The sequence below is a fragment of the Oratosquilla oratoria genome, chromosome 29 (genome assembly GCF_046742065.1).
Source record: "Oratosquilla oratoria isolate Oo_2021 chromosome 29, ASM4674206v1, whole genome shotgun sequence".
In the NCBI taxonomy this organism is placed as follows: Eukaryota; Metazoa; Arthropoda; class Malacostraca; order Stomatopoda; family Squillidae; genus Oratosquilla; species Oratosquilla oratoria.
The window spans coordinates 51,603,769-51,631,268 of record NC_134805.1 but is presented as its reverse complement, the minus strand read 5'-3'; the positions used below and the strand labels follow the sequence as shown (position 1 = coordinate 51,631,268).

The window sequence follows — 27,500 nt, the reverse complement described above, 5'->3', positions numbered from 1 at the left end:
TCACTAGCTGTGCCACATCCTGCTCAAACACTTCCACATTACGAATGAGAACCTTGTCCTGCAAGGAAAATTGAGACAGAGGTACCGGTAAAGCTGGTAAGGTGGTATCATCACCAGATTCCAAAGCATAAATGACAGCAGACCAAACAGGGTCTTCACGCTGGGCTTTGGCCAGATCCTTCAGGGAGAAGTTGTGAATTACTGTAACAGCAGCAACAGGGATGTTACGTGAAAGTGCATCAGCAACATTGTTTGCACGCCCTGGGATATGTTTAAGGGTTGGATTGAATTCCTCAATCGTGAAGAACCATCTGGCTAGGCGGCCTGAAAGATTTTTGCCCTTGAAAAGCTGAGTGGCAGCAGTGTGGTCTGTGTAGACTGGAATAGGATATCCAAAATTTACATCACGGAAATGCTTTAAAGCCCACACCACTGCGACTAGCATATGCAATAACATGAGGTCTACATCCATCTACTTGTTGCATGAATACAGCTCCAATGCCTGTACCGGAAGCATCTGTACAAATAGTAAAGGGGAGGCTATAATCTGGGAAGACTAACACAGGCGCTTCAGTAAGTGCAAGATTCAAGGAATCAAAACTTTCCTGATGAACATCACGCCACTGGAAGGAAGAGTCCTTCTTGAGGAGGCGAGTGAGAGGGGAAGCAATTGAAGCAAAGTCTTTAATGAATGCACAATAGTATCCTGCAAGTCCAAGGAAGGAACGTACATGTTCAACTGACTTCGGTATAGGGAAGTCCTTTACCGCCTTTATTTGATCAGCTATGGTGTGGATACCACATTTGTCGACAATATGACCTAGGAATTGGATACTAGACTTGAAAAAGGAACACTTGGGTAAGTTGAATTTCAACCCAGCTTCAGCAAAACGTTGCAAGACCATGGGCAACTTAGTAAAGTGGCTTTCCAGATCTTTGGAAACTAAAATTAAACCATCCAAGTAAACAAAAAGTTAACCAAGCGCTGGCAAGTCAAGGGAGCATTCCGCAAACCCATGGGGCAACGAAGCCATTCATAATGTCCACTGGGAGTCGAGAAGGCCGTGACTTTACGAGACTTCTCCTCCAGGGGTATCTGCCAAAAACTGGATTTTAAATCTAAAGTGGTGAATACCATATTACCAGTGCCAATGGACTGAAGAAGGTCGCTTAAGACAGGCAAAGGGTAATGGCTAGGAACAATGACCTCGTTAACCCGCCTATAGTCAATAACTGGACGAAAATATCCGTCTTTCTTAGGTACCAGGAGAAGAGGCGAGTTCCACTCTGAGTGGGACTCCTGTACAACGCCTTCATGCAATAAGTCGTCAACCAAGGATTGGGCTATAAGCCGACGAGAGTGAGGTAACCTGTAAGAGGGGACGTAAACAGGACGATCACCTGGCTGAAGATCAATTCTATGAACCACACTATCTGTAACACCTAATGGATCACCAGGCAAAGCCAAAGCTTGACGGTGGGTGACTAACAGTTCAATGAGACGAGACGTCTCACCAGGAAAATCGATCTCGCCTACAAATGTGATAAAATCAGAAGCTAAGTGAGCAGGGTCACGTGTTGGAGAAGACTGTAGTACAGAAGCTATGATAGGCGAGTCCTGGAAAACAACAATGTCAACCACATCAAAGGAGCCTAAGTGGCTGCCAGGAGAGAGAGCAATAGGAACAGTCGTGACGTTTGTTACCATCGCCGTGGTAACATAATCCTCGCGAATAGTGGAGAGAGTTCCTTCTAATGCGAGGCGACGAATACGAACAGAGTCAGGCAGAGAGAGAACTTCAGACCCTATCGGGGCACCTGAAACGCGCACCGGAACTCGAACTGAACTTGAAGGTCCAATAAGATGCTCCTCTATAACAACAGCAGCACAAGGAAAAGTAGGGTTAAAGCGCTTAGAAGCTGGTGAGGGCAAATGTGTGGACTCATCAAGCACAGGAGGATCACAAACAGAAACTGGCCTATCTGATGCAGGGATAAGAAAAAAAAAAAAAAAAAAAAAAAAAAAAATGCAGAAAGTCACTACACGGCGACTAGGAGAAATATCTATGCCATGAGCTGTGAGAGCATCAATACCTAAGAGACAGTCACACATAAGGGCAATACCAGAAACAACAACAAAAGTGATATGGAAAACTGCAGCATGCAAGGGAAACTGTAAGGGAAGACAAACAAACCCAAGAACAGGCAAGGGAGAACCTTGCACAGAATGCAAGTTATTACAAAAGGGAGATAAAGGGAGATTGTACAATTCCCGGAGAGCAAAATAAGCCTTTCTACTTATGAGACTACATTCTGCACCAGTATCTACAGTGCCTGAAATAGGCGTATCCCTTGTAAGAAAAAAAAAAAAAAAAAAAAAAAAAAAAAAAAAAAAAAGGTTGTAAAGCGGAACCTATCTAAATTGATAGTGCCATTATCTACCCAGTCTGAATTTGAGAGTGAATCGAAGGCGTCAGCAACAATTGTACTGGCCTGGGCTTGAGCACGCCTGTAGTCAAGAGTTCCCAGTTGGGATACGAGGGTATCAGCCATTTGAATAACCATTGAAAAGAATTGCCAACAGGGGTATCTGATTTTTTTTTAATGAAATTAGACCTAAAGATGGCATCATTATAATCCAAAGACTTGGGATCCAGGCCCGATGCAGACAGCATCTCTGACGCTAGTGAATTAGGTACAAGTTGTGACCTCACAAAAGAAATCTTTTCAGGCCCAGTCGAAACATTTGAGTTCACTATAGCATCCTCGCATTGGCGAATAAAATCTATAGCCTTATAATGGGGATCTTGGCCTGAGAATTTAATAACAGAGGGTTCTTGGTGTAATAAGGTTAAGGGGACCCCGGACACCCGTACTCTTGTGCGGTACGACCGAATTAGTTATTCAGACAAACAAAATTTATAAATCATTTCCTTTTCTGATTACCTATTAATACATGTAGTATCACTTCCTTTCACTTAAAAATACCATATTATCTAAGAGTTAATAGGCAAAATATTCAGTAATTTAAAAAACTCATACCGTGGAAAAGGTCCTACCAAATATTTTTTGCTTAAGGTCCATTTGAAGAGTGGCCCTATCTGAACATTTTGGTGAGTCGATTTTTTTTATTTACCTCTTATGAGAATAGCAATGTTTTTTTTTTTATTTCTATGAGTACATATTGTTAAAAAGATAAAATTTCTGAGGAAAAATAATAGCCAGAAAAATACTGCTAAAGAATTTGCTTTATTTTGACTCATAGATATTTACGTCTTACAATTCTCTATTAAATGAAGAAAAAAAAATTGTGAAAATTGGTACATAAATGGGCGAGTTGTAACTTAATGAATGGAAAGAAAACAAACTTTTCAGTAGCGCCATTTAAATGCCGCACGGACAGTTAAAGGGATGCACGGACATTAAATTATATTTTCCTTTATTTTATTTTATTACCAAATTAAAGTTAATATTTCTCTTCACCCCTCCCACAGTTATTGTTGGTAGAATAATGAATATTGGTTATTGGTTATTGGTAGAATAAATGAAAGATTTATTTGACATGCCAGATGTCGCCAATAATTTATCTATTTTATTTTATATATACGAACAAAAACGGAAATGAGATGTAATTTTTGGTCGAAGAGTTACCATAATCATAGAAAATCTTTAGAAATGCTTATCTGTCGGAATATTAAAAAAATATATATACGATCGCGTGCATGAATAGCATGAGAAAATGATATCCTCCTACTTTCACACTTCCACAGCTACTAAAGTCTCTCCTTTTAGCATCGTTCTCTGGGTTTAGTCAAATTGCCAGATACCTCCATATCAAGCTGCCAGATATCTCCATAGATATTAATTGCAGTAAAAAAACAACAACTGGCTATAGAAATTTTGACTTATTTCAAATGTTTTTTATGCAATGGGTTGCCAGAGGTTATCAGAGGTCGCCAAAAATTCATCTATTTTATTTTATATATAAGAAAAGAAACGGAACTAAGCTCTAATATTTAGTTTGAGTGTTACCACCATCATGGAGAACCTTTTGAAATGTTTACCTAAAATTCGTTCATTTTCCAAAAAATTTCGAGTTTTCGTGGCCGGGGTTCCCTTAAGGTATGCGCCATTGTTTCAGATGGTATTTGGGGACTGATAAAAGATGGCACCTTTGGTTTAGATATATTAGAAGGGGGGCAAGATAACTGCACTCCACTACGTAATAAAAAAAAAAAAAAAAAAAAGTTAATAATGGTGATCGCAATGAATACCCTCCTCGAATCAGAAGAATGGATCACCTGAAAGAACTTAAGTAATAATATTTGCTCTAATACACAAAGCAAGAGCGTTATTAATACGTAATATATTATTCATAACTAATCCACTTAATTACCAAAATTACAAAATTACCAAAATTACGTAATTACCAAAAATTACGTAATTACCACAATTCTCTACTAACTATAAACAAGGGAAAACGGTACCGCACAGGGGTAACTATACTAGATCTTAAGGAAAAGGGATTATGATTATGACGTCATCACAACATGGCCGCCGTGAACGCCAACCAAAGTGGCCATCTTGCCAGACAAAGAACCAATGACCAATTATTTCATTATAAACAGGAAACACAATATGGCCTGTCATAATACACACACACACACACACACACACACACACACACACACACACACACACACACACACACACACACACACACACACACACACACACACATATATATATATATTATATTATATATAACATATATACATATATATATATATATATATATATATATATATATATATATATATATATAAACAAGACTCATGTACAAGCCTGAATAATGCTCTGTCAAAGGAGACGAAAGTCACTGTAGAAATCAGCGAACGACGAGTACCGGCCGATGTGAAGAATGCGCAGGTATAATTCTGTTTTTTAAAAATCCTTCACCATCCAGGGCCCAAATCATCGCCGATACACACACGAACACAAGACGAGCTAATGATAATCGCAGACGATATCGATGAACGTTTAAACGCCGACGCCAACGGGAAAGTACGCGGGTACAAAAAAATCACCTAGCGCACTCAGAGGAAAATGTTCCTGCGCCCAACCACGCACAAAATGTTCAAGGGAAAGGCATGAATAGTTCTACTGTCACTGAAAAAAAAAAAAAAAAAAATCACCTGGCTGAAAAAAAAAAAAAGGAGAGAAGCATAAACGCCAGCAAATGCGATATCACCGGCTGGCATTTTTCTTTTCAAAGTTCACAACGAAATACGATCGTTCTCCACAAAGTTATATTCACACAAAACACGACACTGAATTGTTTATCCGCTGCCACCATTTATGTATCGGGGTGTCAAATGAAACAGTCATTTAATATGATAATGGATAGTATTGTGTGTGAGTTTTAAAGGTAGGGAGGTGCTTAGAGTGAACTCTTTGAATGGAAAAGAAAAGGAGGAGTACAAGAAGAAGCTGAAGGAGGAGTGGGAGGGTTATTTAATGTTTGCTGGAGAGAGGGTAGAGTGCCGGAGGACTGGAGGAGTGCCTGTATAGTTTCTTTTTACAAGGGAAAGGGGGACAAGTGTGAATGTAGTAGTTTCAGAGGGATTAGCTTGTTAAGTGTAGTTGGGAAGGCTTATGGGAGGATCTTGATTGAGAGGATTAGGAGAGGAACAGGGGGAGTAATTGGTGAGGAACATTGTGGATTTAGGACGGGTAGAGGTTGTGTAGATCAGATCTTCGTGGTAAGACAAATATGTGAGAAAGCCATAGGAAAGGGGAAGGATGTTTTTTGGGCTTTTATGGATCTGGAAAAGGCTTACGATAGGGTAGACAGAAAGGCACTGTGGGAGGTTATGCAGATATATGGGATAGGAGGAAAGCTTCTAGGAGCTGTCAAGAGTTTTTATGAGAGTAGTAGAGCTTGTGTCAGGATTGGAAGTGGAGAGAGTGAGTGGTTCGAGGTAAAGGTGGGACTTCGTCAAGGATGCGTTATGTCGCCCTGGCTGTTCAACTTATTTATGGATGGGGTAGTGTGAGAGGTAAATGCAAGGGTAGTGGGCAAGGGATTGGAGATGGTTAAAGAAAATGAAGAAAAGTGGGAGGTGAGCCAGCTGTTGTTTGCTGACGACACTGCTCTTGTGGCAGGATCGGAGGAGGGACTGAGGAAGTTGGTGACAGAGTTTGGGAGAGTATGTGATAGAAGAAAGCTGAAGATAAATGTGGGTAAAAGTAAGGTAATGAGATGTACAAGGGGTGAAAGTGGCAGTAGACTGGAAGTGAGCATTAAGGGCAAGCGACTGGAGGAAGTGGATAATATTAGATACTTGGGTGCAAATGTGGCAGGAAAAGGTGAAGTGAATGTGGAGGTAGAATGTAGATTGAGAGAAGCGAGTAAATGCCTTGGTGGATTGAAGAGTGTAATGAGAAATAGACATTTGGGAATGGATGCTAAGAGGAGACTGTATGAAGGAGTGATTGTGCCAACAGCACTGTATGGGGCAGAAACATGGAACATAAGAGAGGAAGAGAGAAGGAGTTTGAATGTGTTTGAGATGAGGTGTCTGAGAAGTATGATGGGGGTAACTAGGCTAGATAGAGTGAGAAATGAGGAGGTGAGGAGAACAGGGGTGGAAAGGGAGCTGGGAGATAGGGTTGATGAAAGAGTATTAGGATGGTTTGGACCCATGGAAAGAATGAGTGAAGAAAGACTAGTAAAAGAGGTATGGAAGGCAGATGTGGAAGGAGTGAACATGAGGGGACGTCCTAGGATGAGGTGGATGGATGGGGTGAGTGGGGCTTTAGGGAAGAGGGGAATGTCTGTTGAGGAAGGACGGGAGAGGACGGAAGACAGGGGTGAATGGAGAATGGTTGTATATGGATGATGTTGTGAGGTGGAATGGGCGGGGGGATGGGGGGTGAGGTAGTGAATGATTTTATGCCTTTTCCTTTTTGGCTACCTCCCTTGTAAGGGGGAAAAAGCCTTGGTATATGTATGTATGTATGTATAGTATTGTATTAAATTACAGGCACTACAAAACGAGCGTGCGGTCGCTTCGCAAGCAAGATTAAGACTTGGCGGGAAAACATACACGCTCTAACTGAAAACTTGGTTCTTATTACATATGTACAATATACAATGACAATAACAAAATCAATATACAATAACTTCTATGACAATTATGCAATAGAAAAATACAACCACAATTGAACACTTCGCAAGTACAATATATAATACTTGTATAATGTTGTACGTAATTATAATATGTATCATATCATTACAACCAGACAGTCCACCATAACTGTACTTCCTTTCCTCAGACATTCCGCATGGCATTCATCCAACCCAGGTGTCTCACCTGCTCTCATTATCTTAACAGCTGCTTTCACTTCATTCTTCCCTATTTCTCCTTCATTTTCCTCACTCATCACTCTCATTTTCTTAGCGCTTCCCACTGCAACTACCTTTCCCTCCCTATCCTCCTTCACATTTAGCAACTCCCTAAAATACTCTGCCCACCTTCCTCTCACTGCCTTCTCTTTCGTTATCATCTCTCCAATTGCATCTTTTACCTTTTCTTCTCTACTTGATTCGCTTCCTGTTCCTCTAATAATTTCCTTCCAAAACATCTTTTTATTACTATCAATATTTTCTGTCATATTCTTACCCCATTTCACATCTGCTCTCCTCTTTGCTTCCTTTATCTTATGCTTAACTTCCCTTCTCTTTACTTTGTACCTCTCATACGATTCCCTCGTCCTTATTTGTAGCCAAGCTGTGGAGGAATGCCGGTTTACAAGGGAAAGGGGGACAAGTGTGTGTAGTAGTTTCAGAGGGATCAGCTTATTGAGTGTAGTTGGGAAGGCTTATGGGAGGGTCTTGATTTAGAGGATTAGAAGAGGAACAGAGGGAGTAATTGGTGACGAACAGTGTGGGTTCAGGACAGGTAGGGGTTGTGTAGATCAGATTTTTGTGGTAAGACAGATAAGTGAGAAAGCTATAGGAAAAGGTAAGTATGTTTTTTGGGCTTTTATGGATCTGGAAAAGGCTTTCGACATGGTAGACAGAAAGGTACTGTGGGAGGTACTGTAGATATATGGGATAGGAGGAGAACTGTTAAGAGCTGTCAAGAGTTTTTACGAGAGTAATAGAGCTTGTGTTAGGATTGAAAATAGAGAGAGTAAAGGTGGGACTTCGTCAGGGATATGTTATGTCACCCTGGCTGTTCAGTCTTTACATGGATGGGGTGGTGCGAGAGGTGAATGCAAGGGTAGAGGGTCAGGGGTTGGAGATGGTTAAAGAGAATGGAGGAAAATGGGAGGTGAGCCAGTTGTTGTTTGCTGACGACACTGCACTTGTAGCAGGATCAGAGCAGTGATTGAAGAAGTTAGTGACAGAGTTTGAGAAGGTGTGAAAGAAGGAAGCTGAAGATAAATGTGGGCAAAAGTAAGGTGATGAAATGTACAAGGGGAGAGAGTGACAGCAGACTGGAAGTGAGCATTAAGGGTGAAAGACTGGAGGAAGTGGGGGTGGAGGTAGAATGTAGATTGAGAGAAGTGAGTAAATGCCTTGGTGGATTTAGAAGTGTAATGAGAAATAGACATCTGGGAATGGATACTAAGAGGAGGTTATATGGAGGAGTGATTGTGCCAACAGCACATTACGGGGCAGAAACATGGAACATGAGAGAGGGAGAGAGAAGGAGTTTCAATGTGTTTGAGATGAAATGTCTGAGAAGTATGATAGGGGTTACTAGGCTAGATAGAGTGAGAAATGAGGAAGTGAGGAGGAGAACATGGGTGGAAAGGGAACTGGCAGATAGGGATGATGAAAGAGTATTAGGATGGTTTGGACACATGGAAAGAATGAGTGAAGAAAGATTAGTAAAAGAAGTGTGAAAGGCAGAGGTGGAAGGAGTGAATATGAGGGGGCGTCCGAGGATGAGATGGATGGATGGGGTGAAAGGGACACTACAAATAAGAGGAATGTCTGTTGACGAAGGACGAGGGAGGACAGAAGATAGGGGTGAATGGAGAAGGGTTGTGTATAGATGATGCTGTGATGCATGAGGGGGAGTGGGTGGGGGATGGGGGGTGAGGAAGTATGTATGAGAAAAATTTGACGCAGCCCGAAGGGATTTCTCCCCGTCTTCTTCTTTTCTGCATGAGGGAACGGAGAGGGGGGGTCACCGAATTTATGAAGCGGCCTTGCTTTGGATGTGCTGTGTCTTGCGACACTGCTTCTGACCTAGGGTAGTGGAAAGGATGCAGGGATGACCCGTCATCCAGGAGGTGCCAAGATAAGAGGGAGGGAGGAGGGTGGAGGGGAGTGCAATATATAGGAAATGGAATGGGTGAGAGTGGTTTCTATGCCTTTTTCTTTTTGGCTACCCCCCGTGTAAGAGGGAAAAACCCTTTGGTATATGTATGTATGTAATTATATATATATATATATATATATATATATATATATATATATATATATATATATGCAGTAAAAACACTAGGAGCGTGTGTTCACAAATGCGTAAGTAACCACTAGGAAAAGTAAACTAACGAAGCAGAGCTCTTTCGTATAATTACATCTTCAGTGCAGATACAAAGATGTAATTATACGAAAGTGCTCTGCTTCGTTAGTTTACTTTTCCTAGTGGTTACTTACGCATATATATATATATATATATATATATATATATATATATATATATATATATATATATATATATATATATATATATACATATATATACATCTACACTGAATGGTTCCCAGCGATCAATTGATATCTTTATTCAACCACAAACAACTTTTAATTCCATGCCATCGCAATCGAGACTGAAGAATCGCTCGATGGAGACATTTTGTTGGAAATTGAAACGTGGACGAGCCGAGGATTCGAACCCAGCTAACCCGTAACAAAGTTACAGTGACTTAAACCAATGCGCTCTCTTGATAGCGCATTGGTTTAAGTCACTGTAACTTTGTTACGGGATAGCTGGGTTCGAATCCTCGGCTCGTCCACGTTTCAATTTCCAACAAAATGTCTCCATCGAGCGATTCTTCAGTCTCGATTGCGATGGCATGGAATTAAAAGTTGTTTGTGGTTGAATAAAGATATATATATATATATATATATATATATATATATATATATATATATATGTATATATATATATATATATATATAGATATATATACATATATATATATATATTTATATATATATGTATGGACTTATCGTCGTTGTCATACCAAAATAGAATCCGACTGTTGGAATTATTTTTATAGACATCACCGTCAATGGTGATTTTATTCTGGTATGACAACGACGATAAGTCCATGAAGGAAACATAACAGCTTAACCACTAGCTACAAGTTGGTCTTGGTTCTCTATGAAATTAAGTTAGGGCAGCAGTTAGCAGTCGACTTAGTACTTCGGGAGAAAGACTAACTCCCAGGTTTGAGAATTTTATAGGCCCTTTAGCTCAGTTGGTAGAACGTTGGATTTGTGTTCTCGCATGTCTTGGTTCGAATCCGGGGACTACTGTCGGAATTATTTGATCGACATTACCGTCACTGTTGATTCTATTCAGGCATGACAACGACGATATGTCCATCAAGGAAACGTACCAGCTTAACTACTAGCTATAAGTTGGTCATGGTTCTCTGTAAAAGTAAGTTAGGACGGCAGTTAGCATTCAACTTAGTTCTTCGGGTGTAAGACTAACTCCGAGGTTGGAGAATTTTATAGGCCCGTTAGCTCAGCAGAACGCTGAATTTGTGTTCTCGCAAGTCTCGGTTCGAATCCGGGGACAACTGTCGGAATTATTTGATCGACATCACCGTCACTGATGATTCTATTCAGGTATGACAACGACGATAAGTCCATCAAGGAAACTTACCAGCTTAACCACTAGCTACAAGTTGGTCATAGTTCTCTGCAAAAGTAAGTTAGGACGGCAGTTAGCATTCGACTTAGTCCCTCGGGAGTAAGACTGACTCCCAGGTTGGAGAGTTTTAAATGCACGTTAGCTCAGTTGGGAGAGCGTTGGATTTGTGTTCTCGCAAGTCTCGGTTCGAATCCGGGGACGACTGTTGGAATTATTTGATGTATATATATATATATATATATATATATATATATATATATATATATATATATATATGTATATATCTATATCTATATATATATATATATATGTATATATATATGTATATATACTCATATGTATATTTATATAATATATATATATACATATGTATATATATATATATATACATATATATATATATATATATATGTATTTTTATGATAGTTGCATACAGGGTTCGAACCCGCTGTACTCGGCTATCCGTAAATTACACTGTCATAAAAATTATCGGTTTGATGTCGCTGCCATTAGCGTATTACTCTCATATATATATGTATATATACTCATATGTATATATATATATATATATGTATATATATATATATACTCATATATATATTCATATATACATGTACTCATATGTATGTATGTATATATATATATATATATATATATTCATGTATATATATACATATATATATATATATATATATATATATATATATATATATATATATATCGTCCGATGATACCGCGCTTCCTCCTATTTATGGTGTTTGAGATAGCTATGTAATCCAATTACGGTGTAGGGCTTTCTGGGGCATGACGCTTCCTCCTATTTATGGTGTCTGAGGTGGCTGTGTAATCCAATTTTGGTGTAGAGCTTTCTTGGGTATGACGGGTACTGGATGGAAGGGAGAGGACGAGGGGCGGCAAGACGAAGTCTTCTAAGCTGACGTTTTCCTCGTCTTTCTCATTTCGCGTAGTCTCGGACCTCTCCGTTCCAGGCCGAATTGTTTTGCGCCAGATTGAGCGGTCACTGGAGACCGTTTTCCAGGTCTCTGGCTCAATTGTGGTAGACCTCAGGGTGGCCTTCAGCTGGTCTTTGTACCTTAGGACGGGACGGCCAGAGGGCGTCCTCCTGTGGACACCTCGCTAAAGAGGATTTGCCGGGGCAGTCTTGTTTCTGGCATCCTAACGACGAGGCCGGACCAGCGTAGTCGATGCCTCATGATGGTAGACTCCATACTTTGGCTGTTGGCATGGGAAAGGATTTCATTGTTGGTGATGTGGTCCTTCCACTTAATGCACAATATGGATCGGAGCGTCTGCTGGTAGAAGCATTCAAGTTTCTTCAGATCTCTGCAATAGTATCCATGTTTCGCAGCCGTATAGTAGAGTGGAGACAACGACGACTTCATAAACCATTAGTTTCGTTCTTTAGGTAAGATCTTTGTTGTCGAAAACCCGTCGACACAGCTTCCCAAAAGCGATATGGGCATCTGCAACTCGATGTTCTACGTCCTTTTCCGAGTTGCACTTGGAGATAAGTAAACTGCCAAGGTGCAAGAATTGGTCGACTTGCTCCAGCGATGTACCAGAAATTGTGATGTCAAGTTCTGGCAGGGCTGTTCTTGGAGCCGGTTGTGCAACAACTTTGGTCTGTATGTTCACGCTCATCCTGAAACGTTGATAAGCTGCATTGAAATTATTGACTGACTGTTGTAGATAATCAGCTGAGTGGCAGAAGGCAGCATTGTTATCTGCATACTGCAGTTCCGTGACGCTTTTGATGGTCGTTATTTGTTTGGAGCGGAATTTGGCCAGGTTGAACAGCCCACTCTCAAGTTTATACCTATTGTCAACGTCTGGGTTGTCAGATGGAATATCGTACATCATTGCAGCAAGATAGAGAGCAAAGAGTGTTGGAGCCAGGACACAACTCTGTTTCAACCCAAACGTGATCTCAAGTTCTTCGGACAACTTTCCTTGATAGAGCACACATCCAGAGGTGTTTTCATGAAGGGCTCGGACCAGAGAGATGTAGTTGTCTGGACAACCGAAACGTTTGAGAACCCTCCACATGGCAGCTCTTGGTAAGTGGTCAAAGGCTTTCTCCAAGTCATGGAAAAAATATGAAGAAGGGTTTTTATTGTTCCCGACTTTTCTCCTGCAGCTGTCTTGCGCAAAAAATAATGTCAGGGGCTCCACGGGATGCACGAAAGCCGCATTGTGATTCTAGGAGAATCCGCTCTGCCATTTCCTGAAGACGGCTTAGCAGGATTCTTGTAAATATCTTCCCTGGAATGGAGATGTGGCAACACGCCACTACTGAAGTGTCCCATTAACGCATATAGCATTTTTGTAAAATAAAATTACCGTAATGTAATAAACATTGTGTGTGACCATGTTAATCAAATTATATATTGTAAATGATATTGCCACATACAAGGATAGTCCTTATAATGTGAAAAGCATCTAAATATAACACTGTTGTATAAATTTTACAAAGTAATGAAATATTGATTGTATATAATTTATGTCATGGCGGACAGGAAATTCAATAATAAGTCCAAAGAGATTTGGAGTTTAATCTAATGTTTCTCTTACGGACGATTGCCATTTAGCATAATGTGGTAACTAACCACATCAATTGGTGACCTCCTGGAGTGAACCAAAGCGCAGCTGCCGCCTCCTGGAGTGGACGACAGCCAGTGCTGCTGCCGCCCCAGCCGTCGCCGCCCCAACCACATCAATTGGTGACCCCGGATCATTTACCATGATGTGGTAACTAACCACATCAATTGGTGACCTCCTGGAGTGGACCACAGCGCAGCTGCCGCCTGCTGCAATGGACTACAGCCGCCGCCGCCGCCTGCTGGAGTGGACTACCAGCGCCGCCAGTCCCAACCGCTGCCTGCCACCGCCACCTCAGCCGCAGCCGTCGTGGACCACCCCTGCCGCCGCAGCAGCCGCCGCCTGCCGACGTGGATCACCCCTGCCGCTGCCGCCTGCCGACGTGGACACCTCCTGCCACCCCAGCCGCCGCCGCCTACCAACGTGGATCATCCCTGCCGCCGCCGCCTGCCGACGTGGACACCCCCTGCCGCCCCAGCCGCCGCCGCCGGCCAACGTGGATCATCCCTGCCGCCGCCGCCTGCCGACGTGGACACCCCCAGCCGCCCCAGCCGCCGCCGCCTGCCGACGTGGACCATCCCTGCCGCCGCAGCCGCCGCCTGCCGACGTAGACCACCCCTGCCGCCTCAGCCTCCGCCGCCTGCCGAATTAGACCACCCCTACCGCCGCAGCCGCTGCCTGCCGACGTGGACCACCCCTGCCGCCGTAGCCGCAACCCCAGCCGCCGCCGCCTGCCGACGTGGGCCACTCCTGCCGCCTCAGCAGTCGCCGCCTCAGCCGCCACCGCCTACCGACATGGTCCACCCCTGCCGCCGCAGCCCCAGCCTCCTGCCGACTTGGACCATCCCTGCCGCCGCCGCCCCAGCCGCCGCCGCCTGACGGCATGGACCACCCCTGCCGCCGCAGCCCCACCCGCCGCCGCCTGCCGACGTGAATCACCGCTGCCGTCGCCGCCCCAGGCGCAGCCGTCGTGAACCTGCCCTGCCACTGCTGCAGTCGACGCAGACCACCCTTGCCGCCGCCGCCCCAGCCCCAGCCGTCATGAACCTACCCTGCCACTGCTGCAGTCGACGTGGACCACCCTTGCCGCCCCAGCTGCCGCCGCCGCCGCAGAGCTAATGCCCCAACCATCATGGACCAGCCTGTTCCTACCTCAGCGGACGTTGTTCCTATGCAAGTACCACCCACGGACTCTCTCGTCAACGGCACTCCCATTCCTACTCCTTCCAAGCTCCCCCGGACCTCCAAGACTGTCTCTTTTCAATAATCACTCGTGGGGGGGGGGGTAATGTGGCAACACGCCACTACTGCAGTGTCCCCTTAACGAATATAGCATTTTTGTCAAATAAAATTACTGTAATGTAAGAATCATTGTGTGTGTCCATGTTAATCAAATTATATATTGTAAATAATAATGCCACATACAATGATGGCCCTTATGATGTGAAAAGCATCTAAATGTAACATTGTCGTATAAATTGTACAAAAATAATAAAATATTGATTGTATATAATTTATGTCATGGCTGACGGGAAGTTTAATAATAAGTCCAAAGAGATTTGGAGTTTAATTTAATCTTTCTCTTGTGGATAATTACCATTTAGCATGATGTGGTGACTAACCACATCAGAGAGCAGTGAAATCCCTCGATAATTGCCGCAGAGCTTTCGATCTCCTTTTTTAAAGAAGGTGAGGATGAACGCATCTCAGAGATCTTTTGGGGCTTGCTGGACTGTCCATATCTTGAGGATAAGATCGTGCAACCTGGTCTTAAGTGATCTCTCCAACGCTCAAGGATGTCTGTCGGATCGGACAAGATGGTTGATGAGTCTGCAGAAAGAAGGGAGCCTACTGAGGAACGTACTGGGCCATAACATTCTTTTGTTACTGCATAGAAATTCCTAAGGTCCCTGTTATCGGCGTACTGTTGAAGCTCGACAGATTTCTGTATCCACCATTGGTTCTGAATTTCTCGTTTTATTTTTATTTTTTTTTTTTTTATCATTATTATTATTATTATTATTTTTTTTTTTTAGGTCATGATAGCATGCTTTCTTGCGTTGGTATCGGGTGTTCTGCTCATGGGCCAATCAAACCATGTGTTTAGCATCTATGATGAGACTGATCTTATTGTCGTTTTCGTCAAACCAGTCCTGGTTCTTCTTGTTTTAACCAATGGTATTGCTAGTGAAGGTCCATTCTTCCTCCATATTGTTGCTGGCACGAATGGTGGCGAGGTCTTGACAGACTCTTCCCTCATAGATGGTGATGTAGATTGGATCTTTAAGCTTTGAGATGTCATATTTTCTTCTTGATGGTTCTTGAGAGCGGACTCTCAGTTTCCTTCGAACGGCAAGCGTCAGCCGTAAAACTATTAGCCGATGGTTTGTCCAACAGTCATCAGCGCCTAGGACAGCCCTGGTGACACGTACGTATTTTCTATCACTTTGTCGGACAATAACATAAAACAACATGTGCCAGTGTTTTGCCACGTCGTCTTATATCGATTTGGTAAGCGGTACATCATGTTAATGATGGAAAGGTTATGTTCTGCGCAGAGGCCCAGCTGAAGAAAGCCATTTGCATTGCAGTTTCCGATGCTCTCTTTTCCAATAATGTTCTCCTAAAGTTGGTGGGCCTTGCCAGCTCTAACATTGAAGTCTCCCAGCAGCAGGACATGGTCGCTTGGTGGTACTTTTCTGATGGTGTTATTCAATTGTTGATAAAAATGGTTCTTCAAGTCTTCGTCAGCATCCAGAGTTGGTGTGTAGGATGAAATGAGTGTCATGAAGTTGTCTGGTAAAGGGACGCGGAGAGTCATGAGCCACTCGCTGATAGCTGTCAGTGTCATTTGATAGTCACGAAAAATGCTGGTTTTGATGGCAAACCTGACACCATGTTCTCTTCTCTCCGCTTCATCTTTCCTTTTCAAGACAAAGGTATACCCAGAGCCGTCGTTCAGTGTAGCAATGTCTCGCCAGTTTTTTAGAGACCAGTGCTGTTCGACGTTCCGGTCGTTCATTTATGTTGAGATCCAGCAGTGTCCGGACGTTCCATGTCCCGACAGATAGAGGGATTTTCTTTTTGTTTACTTTCTTGGTATTTTGACCGTAATAACGGGTGTCTCGCCAGGCGCGGTTTCCTGGCCAGGCATGGTTGGTGACTTCCGATGTTTGGTCCACCTTTTCTAGGAACTTCCCCGTTCGGGGTGGGTGGACAGCGGGTCTCCTAAAAAGGCCTGCCCAGACGCAGATGCAGGGTCGAAATCTCAAGTAGTTACCAAATTAGTAAAAGCAGCAACGACTGCAACAGCACTGTAGGAAAGAGGCCAAACGCAGAGTATGGGAGTCCAGTATATTTGACGTTTCGCCAACAGGGCTTCTTCTGAAGAAGCCCTGCTGGGCGAAACGTCAAATATACTGGACTCCCATACTCTGCGTTTGGTCTCTTTCCTATAGTTACCAAATTCTTGAGAAGGTGACCATCACACACCTGCCGCCAACGTACAAATCCGGACTAAGAGTTCCAGTTTGACCAAAACCTGCTCCCGTCATCCTTATCCCATCGCCGTTGGACACTTTAGAGGGAAATTGGTAAGTGATAGGAGATAGGAGGAAACAGCCGGTGGCGTGAAAGCGTTTAGGGTGGGTCGCAGCGTGCCAAACCGTAGCCCACACACTGTAGCCTCCGTCCCGTCCTCCCCGGCGCATAAAGAAGTGCGACAGGTAGTATCTAAAACAAGGGTTGCAACGGACTGCCGCACACCCTCGTATATCAGGTAGTGGGCGCCTTCTTAGCCAGTCCATCTGGCATTTTCCCTCTTCTCCTGGAAATACCCGTTGAGGCCACTGGAGTCCTCATTCACATGTGCCGCCGTTGGGGGACTTCCTGGTCGCGTATGAGCGCGTGGGAATTCACTCCCAGCTTTTTCGTTAGGGGTTTGCTTCCGTAGACCTATCCCAACCAAGGATAACCCATAAATCGAATGTTCTTTCTTTCACTGAGGGGAAGAATCTCCCTACAGCTGCCTTCACCTGGTTTTGCCTGCCGGTCGAGCAGTTTACCGGGGTGTGGCCGCTGGACAACACGTGCCAGTTTCTTGTAGCCACAGGAAAGAGCTGGGTGCCATTGTAGGAAACAATATCATCTGGGTCAATCCGAGATTAGGGTTGCAACGGACTGCCGCACACCTTCGTATATCAGGTAGTAGGCGCCTTCTTAGACAGTCCGTCTGGCATTTTCCCTCTTGCCCTGGAAATACCCATTGAGGCCACTGGAGTCTTCATTCACATGTGCCGCCGTTGGGGACTTCCCGGTCGCGTATGAGCGCGTGGGAATTCACTCCCAGCTTTTTCGTTAGGGGTTTGCTCCCGTAGACCTATCCCAACCAAGGATAACCTATAGGTCGGGTGTTCTTTCTTTCACTGAGGGGAAAAATCTCCCTACAGCTACCCTCACCAGGTTTGGCCTGCCGGTCGAGCAGTTTACCGGGGTGTGGCCGCTGGACAACACGCACCAGTTTCTTGTAGCCACAGGTGAGAGCTGGGTGCCATTGTAAGAAACAATATCATCTGGTTCAATCCGATATTAGAGCGCGACAAACCAGAGAATAAAGACACTATCCCATTGAAACACCCCATACACCCATATATATATATATATATATATATATATATATATATATATATATATATATATAACACACACACACACACACACACACACACACACACACACACACACACACACCACACATACACACACACACACATCTATATCTATCTATATATATATTGATATCTATATCTATCTATCTACCTATCTACCTATCTATCTATCTATCTATCTATATACATATATGTGTGTATGTATGTATATATATATATGCGTATGAGTATATGTATACATATATATATGTATATGTATATATATATATATGTATATATGTATGTATAAATATATATATATACGTATATATATATATATATATGTATATATATATATACCATGTATATATGCACAAGAGTACATATTATATATATATATATATATATATATATATATATAAATATATATATATTTATATTTATATTTATATACGTGGAGTTAAAAACGACAGCATTGTTGTAATTGTTCAGTTTTTTCTTCGTATTCTCGATTTTCCTGATAAGAGATTTTCCATTAACTGGGTGAATTGGAACTAGGTCTCTATATTCTTCCATTTGTTCTTATTTGACATCGAAGTTTCGTCTTAAACAAGACATTATCAAGATATAACTGAAATAACAAAAATCACATGGTAACAGTAAAGGTACTAGACAATATCAAGATATAACTGAAATAACAAAAATTACATGGTAACAGTAAAGGTACTAGACAATATCAAGATAAAACTGAATTAACAAAAATTACATGGTAACAGAAATAATAAAGGTGACAGATTTGTGGAAATAAATACAAAGACTTACATTTAAAGGGGGCGAAGAGAGAAAGAAGGGTGTGACAATCGGGGATGACAGAAGTATATATACCTAAGATCAGGTCAGACAAGGGGGGGGAGGAAAGGGACAGACAATAAGGACCTCAGAGGTCAAGGGGTATGGGGGGGTTGGGGGTGGGGGAGGGTTAGGCGGGTGCGGTCACCGAGGGTGGGGGAGGAGGTGGAGGTGAAGGGAGAGAGAGAGAAGGGGTAGAGGGAGGGGGGGATTTTTATTTCTAAGTAATGGGATAGAAGAGATTACATTGCTTTGGATGTTAATAACCGGTGTTCTGTCCTTAATGTGAAAGGCTTCGAGTAGTTGTAGTCTCCTAGGGTCATTGCTCGATCCAATAATTTTGGTGTTGTTGATCAAATCATCCCTCCTGATTGCAGTGTTATGGAAACTTCTATGATGTTCTTTGATTGCTCCCTCTTGTAGGTGGAAAGTTAGGCGACGGCTGACTCTACATCTAGTAAAACCAATGTAGGAATGAGGGAGGAAATTACAATTTCCTGTAGAACATTGATATTGATACACTACATTAGTTTTAGATGTGAAGTCTGATCGCCTAGACAAATTGTTTGTCATGATCAGGGAGGAAGTTTTTGGATTTTTATTATAGATGAGAACTCTGATTTTGTTGTTCTCATTTGTAGGAAGGCAATTTTTATGAATGATGTCCTTGATGACTTTTTCATCTTTCTTATAATTACTAGTGAAGGTGTTTCTGTAGTAAATGTTAATGAAGTTATGATTTTGTGGTTCTTTGATTGTGAAATGGGATTCTAGCATTTTGGAGGTAACAGAATCAAAGTCAGTGTTAGAATATTCATTATTTGTGAGCATTTGTCTCAGGTGTTGAAGTTCACTATGTAAAGCTTGCCACGAGGAACACACTGATATGGCTCTTTTTATATATGCTCTAATGACACCTTTTTTTTGTAGTTGTCTGTGCACTCGCTCTTGCCATTCATGCCGTACTAAGTATGATCAACAACACTACACACACCCAATCACAACCAGAATCAATGGAAACTGAAGAACAGAGAAACAAAAGACCACACAACACAGAACATACATCAGTAACAGAACAACCCACAAAGACAAAGAAAACAGACCACAACACAGAAACAATTCAAATAATAACACCCAACACAACAAACATGACAGACGAAGAAATACATCAAACACACACACTCCTACAAAACCAAAAGATCAAATACATTTACACCGAGGAAATGCCTGAGGAAAGTGTAGACACTTTGATAACACAAAAACTAATTGACCTGACCAAAGCCCCTATACAAAGACTGACAGAAACAAAATACAGGAAAACACAACAGGGATACTACGACACTCGTAAACACAAACCAACAGACACACCTCACTGGACAGTCTACAGCCAATAAACCAAGCAAACATGGACACAATACACATACTGCAACACAACGTATAACACTGGACATTCCACAGAAGAAACCAATTAAGCAACCACTACCTAACACAAACACCAGACATTATATTACTCAACTCTATAGGGAGACACACAGTTAAAATATTCAACTACAACACACACACACACAAAACACGTACAATGAAGACAACGCAGGAATAGCCATAGCCATAAAACAAAACATTAAATACAAACTATTAGATGACTTTGACGAAGACATGTTAGCCATAGAAATACACACAAACAAAGGACCCATAATCATAGCCACAACATACCTCCCACCACGAAGACCATACCTACCAACACAAGACATACTGAAAATTACACAAAAACCACAACCTACATACATCATAGGAGACTTTAATGCAAAACACAAACCACTAAAACACACATACAACGATCACGTAGGAAAAAGCATACACCAACTAATAACACAGAACCACCTCACCTTCCTCGGCCCAGACTTCCCAACAAGCATTACACACAACGGAACAAGCAACCCAGACATGATATTCACCAACCGACACCACCACCTCACATACAGAATACACCCAGGCGACATAACTTCATCAGATCACATACCACTACACTTCACACTATCCACCACAGCGATCACTATCCCCACACCACCGAGACTACTATATAAAGAAGCAGACTGGAAGAAATTTAAAACAACACTAGAAACAACAATAGAAGAATACAACAACACAGAAACACAAACCAACACAAACACTCAAATAAAAGACACAAACTACATAGACGACAAAATAGAAAACTGGTACACAACGCAATCGCACAGAGTATACCTACAACACACCACAAACAACTACCCACACCAAAAACATCTAAAACACTAAAACAATTAATATGGAAGGCAAACAACATAAAAAATAAAGCTATAAAAGAAAACAACTGGACTCCACACACAGCACAAACAATTAAACAATTACAAACACAAATACTAGAAGAATACAAAAGAAACTACGAAGAGACATGGAACAAATTAATATCAAACATCAAATTCAACCCCAAAAAACCACAAGACTTCTGGAACACAATTAAGAGACTACAAGGATCCAACACTAACACTTCACCATACATAACACATAACAACGACAAACTACACGACGCCAAAGACAAAGAAAACGCATTCAGACAGGTATGGCAAAACATTTTTCAAATCACACCAGAAGAAAACACACAATTTGACACAAACCACGAAACCAAAATTCTCACACACATAACACAACACTACCACCAAACACAACCTTACGCAAACATAGACTTAGACAGACTAGACACTAACAACTACATCGGACAACCCATACAACTAGAAGACGTTAAAAACATAATCAAACACACCAAAAAACAAAGCTCCAGGACAATCAGGCATAACGAAACAAATACTCGCACACTTACCAAACATAACAATACAACTACTCACAAACATATACAACGAAACACTCAGCCTAGGATACTTTCCACAAAAATTAAAAAACTCAATCATCACATTCATACCAAAACAAAACAAAGACACCACACAAATATAAAACTACAGACCCATATCACTACTAGAAACACCCGAAAAAATATACGAAAGACTAATCACAAACAGACTTATGGCACACCTACACGAACACGACATGCTAAACCCTAACCAACATGGATTCACACCTGGCAAAGGAACACACACAGCACTCGCCATCATATATGAAACAATCGCAGACACACAAAGACACAAACATGCATGTAACATAATATCACGCGACATATCCAAGGCCTTCGACAAAGTATGGCACGAAGGCCTTAAATACAAAATACTTCAAACACACCTTCCAGACACCATCACGAAAACACTGTGTAGCTTCCTAGACAACAGAACAGCAAAAATCAAAATAAACCATTACATAGGACCAGCCTTCCCTCTCCATAGCGGAGTTCCACAAGGAAGCGTTCTCTCCCCAACACTATTTAACTTATACACATCAGACATACCACCACCCTCACACGGAAGCTACACCATACAATACGCAGACGACGTCACACAGATCATCACATACCCTAACACTACAGGAAAACACATGCTTGCCAGAAAGACAAAACACGAAATAAACAAAATTAACACTTGCGAAAAACAATGGAAACTATCTACAAACACAAACAAATTTCAACTATACCATACAATAAACAAGCACACATCCTAGGCCTCACCATCTATACACAAGGAATCAAACACCACATCAAAAACAGAATACAAATCACAAAAAACACACTCAATAGACTTAGACGCTTCAGAGGACTAACAACAAAAACACAAATAAAACTTTACAAAACACTAGCACGACCACAACTGGAATACCCCCCAATAATCACAGTCACAAGCACACACACAAACATCAAAAACATGCAAACATTACAAAACAAAACATTAAGGAAAATACTAAAACATAAACCACCATACCTAGAAACACAAGAACAACTCCACAAAACAACAAACATAGAAACAATACACTCAAGACTCATAAGACTGAGCAGTAAAGCATGGAATAACATTCTAGAACATAACATAATACCCCCACCTCCTCATTCATCTAAACAAACACGAGACCACAAAAACTGGCCCAGAATTAAAACCATACTAGGCTAAATCCAATCCTTCAACACGGCCACTAGCTAATCACAAAAAAAAAAAAAAGGGGGGGGAAGGTTACATACGTAAGCAATAACATAATATAAATATAAGATAATACATAAGATAATTGCTCACATAAACACACATATCCACAGGATATGTGTGTACAACTTCACATTTCACATTATTATTAGAATTCACAAGGCAAATTAGCCAACAATTAAAAATGTAACCTCCCTAAAAAAAAAAAAAAACAAGAAAAAAAAAACCTGTTAATATATATAAAATAAATGGAAGCAGGTGTGACTCACTCTATCACTTGAATTAAATATAAACTGAAATAAGAACTTAAACTAAGAACTTGAATTAACACTCACGGCACTTTGCCACTATTCAGCCACACCTGCTCCCAACCCACATTAATATTTATTATAATTTGTGCAAAATGAAGGAAGGACTTGTATACAATTAAATCAATAACGTCATAATAAATTAATACCATATTCAAAACCTAAAGTCAATCAAAAAAGTACAACAGGAAACAAGTCCTTCCTTCATACCATATATATATGATTAGCTAGCTAGGGAATTTTATGATTAGAGCTAGATAGGATGACCGTTAAACATTGATAACACCATGCAAGTGGGTCCGCCTCACACTATCACACTCACACTTCCTTCACTTTCTAAATTTTACCTTCACCTATCACCCCCTCCCCCCCCTCTTGTTCCCACACCTTCTCACTTACCTGTCGTTAATTATTATTATCATTATTACACAACAATTCGCCCTGGAAGATGGAACAAGAGAGTTCCGAAACGTCGGCCAATATAAGAGATCTCCTGAGCAGACTTACAGAAAATGATAAGTCAAATATTCGTCGTATAGAGACTATACGCAAGAAGATAATAAAAAATTAATCTTCAATAGCTTTTAACCTCGTCTACCTGCAAGAAAATATCCTACGTGGCTACACCAATATATATATATATATACATATATATATGTATATATATATATACATACATATGTATATATATATATATAAGTATATATATGTATATATATACATATTAGTGTATCCAGGAAGAATATTTTCTTGTTGACAGACGAGATTGAATAATATTGCTGTTTCTACATTGTTTATCTTTTTGTTAAGAACTTCAATTTCTCTTGCTAATTTACGGTGTTGGACTGATAGTTTGCTGAGTAGCTGTCCGTATGAGGTTGCAACGTTTCGGTCTTCTCTGGAGACCATCTTCAAGCTAATTGTTTGGGTGTGTGTGTGTGTGATGTTTATATACTATTTTATTTCTGATTGTTTGGGTGGTGTCGTGTGAAGTGATCATCCTGATTGGCTGCTACGTAGTCATCAGGAATCACTAGGAGAGGTGAGGTCAGGTCCGCTTGTGGGATGGGAGAATCTGGAGGTCTATACTGTGTATGTTCATGGTTGGTTTTAATTCTGCTATATATATTGCTTCAATAAATGCTAATCTGCGGAAGTCTCTTTCTCTGTCTATTATTACTGTTCCTTCTTCTAAATTTTGACGGGTGAGGGAAGTATTATGTATGGTGTTATAGTGATTCTTTATGGATCCATGTTGTAGGTGGCAGGTCAAACGTCTTGTAAGTTTAGTCCTCGTCATTCCAATGTATGTTTGAGATCCACAGTTCTCAACGGTACAGTTATGTTGGTAGATGACGTGATTATCTTGTAAAGACGATGTCGATTTGGGAGGGCGGTTTCTCAGTAAAAGTTGTGACGTCTTTCGGGTCTTGTAGTATATGGTCAGTGATATTTTGTCTTTTGGGTCAGTGGGCTTGACGTGTTTTGTAATTATGTCCTTAATGACTTTTTCATCTGTCTTATATTCTGATGACATGTAATTTCTGTAATATATATTTATGTTTTCTTGTTTTTGTGTGGTAGGTTTGATATTCTATCAAACCTGACACTACGAAGTTTCTTATCATACACATGTTTCTGATAACAGCTTGATGATAGATTCCACATGTCCACGTGATGCCCTGTAGATAAGGGACCGTGGAATGCTTAGAAATATAGAATGAAAATGAAATGCGTGTCTGTGTGTGATATGAGTGTGTGTGTGTGTGTGTGTGTGTGTGTGTGTGTGTGTGTGTGTGTGTAAGCACATGGGCCCATACATTTTTCTTCCAAGACCTCATCCTTCCCTACTCCGCACTTGCATGAAACATTCTTGCGTCACAAGAAGATAAATCTATCTGAAGGGTTCGATGCTCATGAACAAAGATAGTTAGCGAGGATTATTCAGCAACTAACTCCTAAATCAGATATTCTCCACCGACCCACTTATACAAGGATCACAAGCGAAGAAGACGTGGTGCAAGTTGCGGCCTGTTACTGTATCTCTCTTTTGACTTGGTGAATTTTTCTCTCGAGGACAAAAATCACGATAACCGATGGAATGACACTCTTTGGCGAAATGCGCATAAGGAATTGGAAAAAAACAATAATAATAAAATGAAATAATAACGCGGCGTCAAGCCAGTAACACACTTGCTCATTCGCCCATTACCCTCTCTTGTTACCACTTACATTCCTTTATCGCCCCACAGTATCTTACTCATCTTGTTATTCCCAACATTAATCTCTCCATCCCTCTCTCTGCAGTCTCTACCTAGCTTTGAGTGATAGACTTTACAAGATTATCAAATCAGTCGTTATGATTAACTCCAGGCGATTTCATTCAATCGAGGGTTTGACATTACAAACGAATGATACACACAATACTCATGTACTAATGTAGTAGGTAATCAAATAGGATCCTTGTACGTCACCTATTTAACCAATCAGGGGGACAAACGGAGTGCACAGACCAAACTCTAGTTTTAACTGAACAATGAAAACATACCAACAAGTTGAAAGTAGCACAATAGACAACACATCCAAGGAAGACTTACAATCATGTATGTATTCAAAGTACAGCAACACAGACAAAAGGGATGAAATTTTCACATTGAACACGAATCAGACGAGAAATAATAGTCTCAAGCCGTCAAGACGTAGATTTAATTTGGAAATGGGTAAAAACAACTTGACGAACATTGTAATCGATAAATGGAATAATCTTCCTGCAGAGGGAGTGTAATGTAATACGGTTCGAGGTTTTAAGATTAATTTAGAAACACCTAAGCAATATGTTGTAATGCCTGCCAATAGTTGGTTCGCTTAACTATTCTAAGCATTCGAGCTAGTTATGGACCAAGAGGTCTCCTGTCGATATGCTCTTCCTTTGTAATAGACAGCATATCTGGGGTGGGGGTGGGTGGGTCACTAGCGAGAGCCCGTGATGGTGATCTTCACTCTTCTCTCCTTGAAAAAAGATCACCTTTCTAATCTAATCTTACGTTTTCATGTACAGATTTTTATCTATTTCACGTGACGTCCAATCAATACTAGATTATCATAATCTGTTTTCTTGGAGAACGGCTCAGCGGGGGCTTGATATTGCTTTCTTTATCTCACCAATTCCTAATCCAAGCAAATAGGAAAAAAAAAAAAAAAAAAAAAGAGAAGGGAAATAGTCACAAGAAAGTCATACTCTAACCCAACTTTTCCTAGCCAAAATTACGAATTTTGTATATGTTTATTTTCGCTGATCTTTTAGTTCATGCTTCATGTATTATCACCAATTCGATAAAGAAAGAGGGTAGCACGGAATCTATTTGGGTGGAAATTATAGGTAAGAATATGAAACTTATTATTGGCGTCCTATATAGACCTCCTAACCTCAGCAGACTGATCCCCTGATTTATGAAATTCGCAGGGTGTTCCAGTACAAATACGTTGTGGTCATAGGGGATTTTAATTATAGAAACAGACTGGGAAATTTTAGTAGATCATGAAGCGCAAAAATTCTTAGATGTGGTGCAGGATAATTTTCTAAAACAAATGGTTACCGATCCTACTAGGGGAGGGAATACTCTGGACTTTCTTTTAATTAATAATGAACACCTAACGAGAAACATAAAAGTGGGAGATAGCCTAGGGTCTAGCGATCATCAAGAAATAAGATTTAATATTATTTGGAAAGAATTAAATAGTGCGAATAACGTTCTAGTACCGGACTTCTGGAGAGCCAATTTTGATGAGATGAGAAGGCATTTAAGACATTTAGTCACTTACGAGATCGACCCAGGGGGTTGTGACGGAGTAAGATACACGGTCAGTCTGGACGTCATTAACGCGGTCAGGAGTCGGGTTACGAAGGGCAATATGGGTACCTTGGGTCACTTACAAGCTCGAGGTCAACAGCCCGGTCAGCGATTTAGATAAAATGTACAGTAACCTAACAGCTTTAATTCTAAATGCACAAAATAGATTAATTTTCCTCAAGTAAGTACGGAAGTATAGTAATCCTCC

General features: G+C 41.1%; 2 protein-coding genes across 4 annotated transcripts in view; one reads left to right on the top strand and one right to left on the bottom strand.

Annotated features, from left to right (window-relative positions):
* Positions 1 to 27,500, top strand: part of LOC143040767 (solute carrier organic anion transporter family member 74D-like) — a 291,921-nt gene that overhangs the window by 46,511 nt on the left and 217,910 nt on the right. The gene's annotated exons all lie outside the window — the stretch shown is intronic.
* LOC143040871 (uncharacterized) lies at positions 12,330 to 12,974 on the bottom strand. The gene has a single exon (XM_076212313.1). It carries the CDS (start codon positions 12,972 to 12,974, stop codon positions 12,330 to 12,332), a length of 645 nt encoding a protein of 214 aa, XP_076068428.1.

Coding starts and splice junctions, on each gene's coding strand:
- LOC143040871 (XM_076212313.1), bottom strand. CDS start 12,974: ATGTGGAGGGTTCTCAAACGTTTCGGTTGTCCAGACAACTACATCTCT.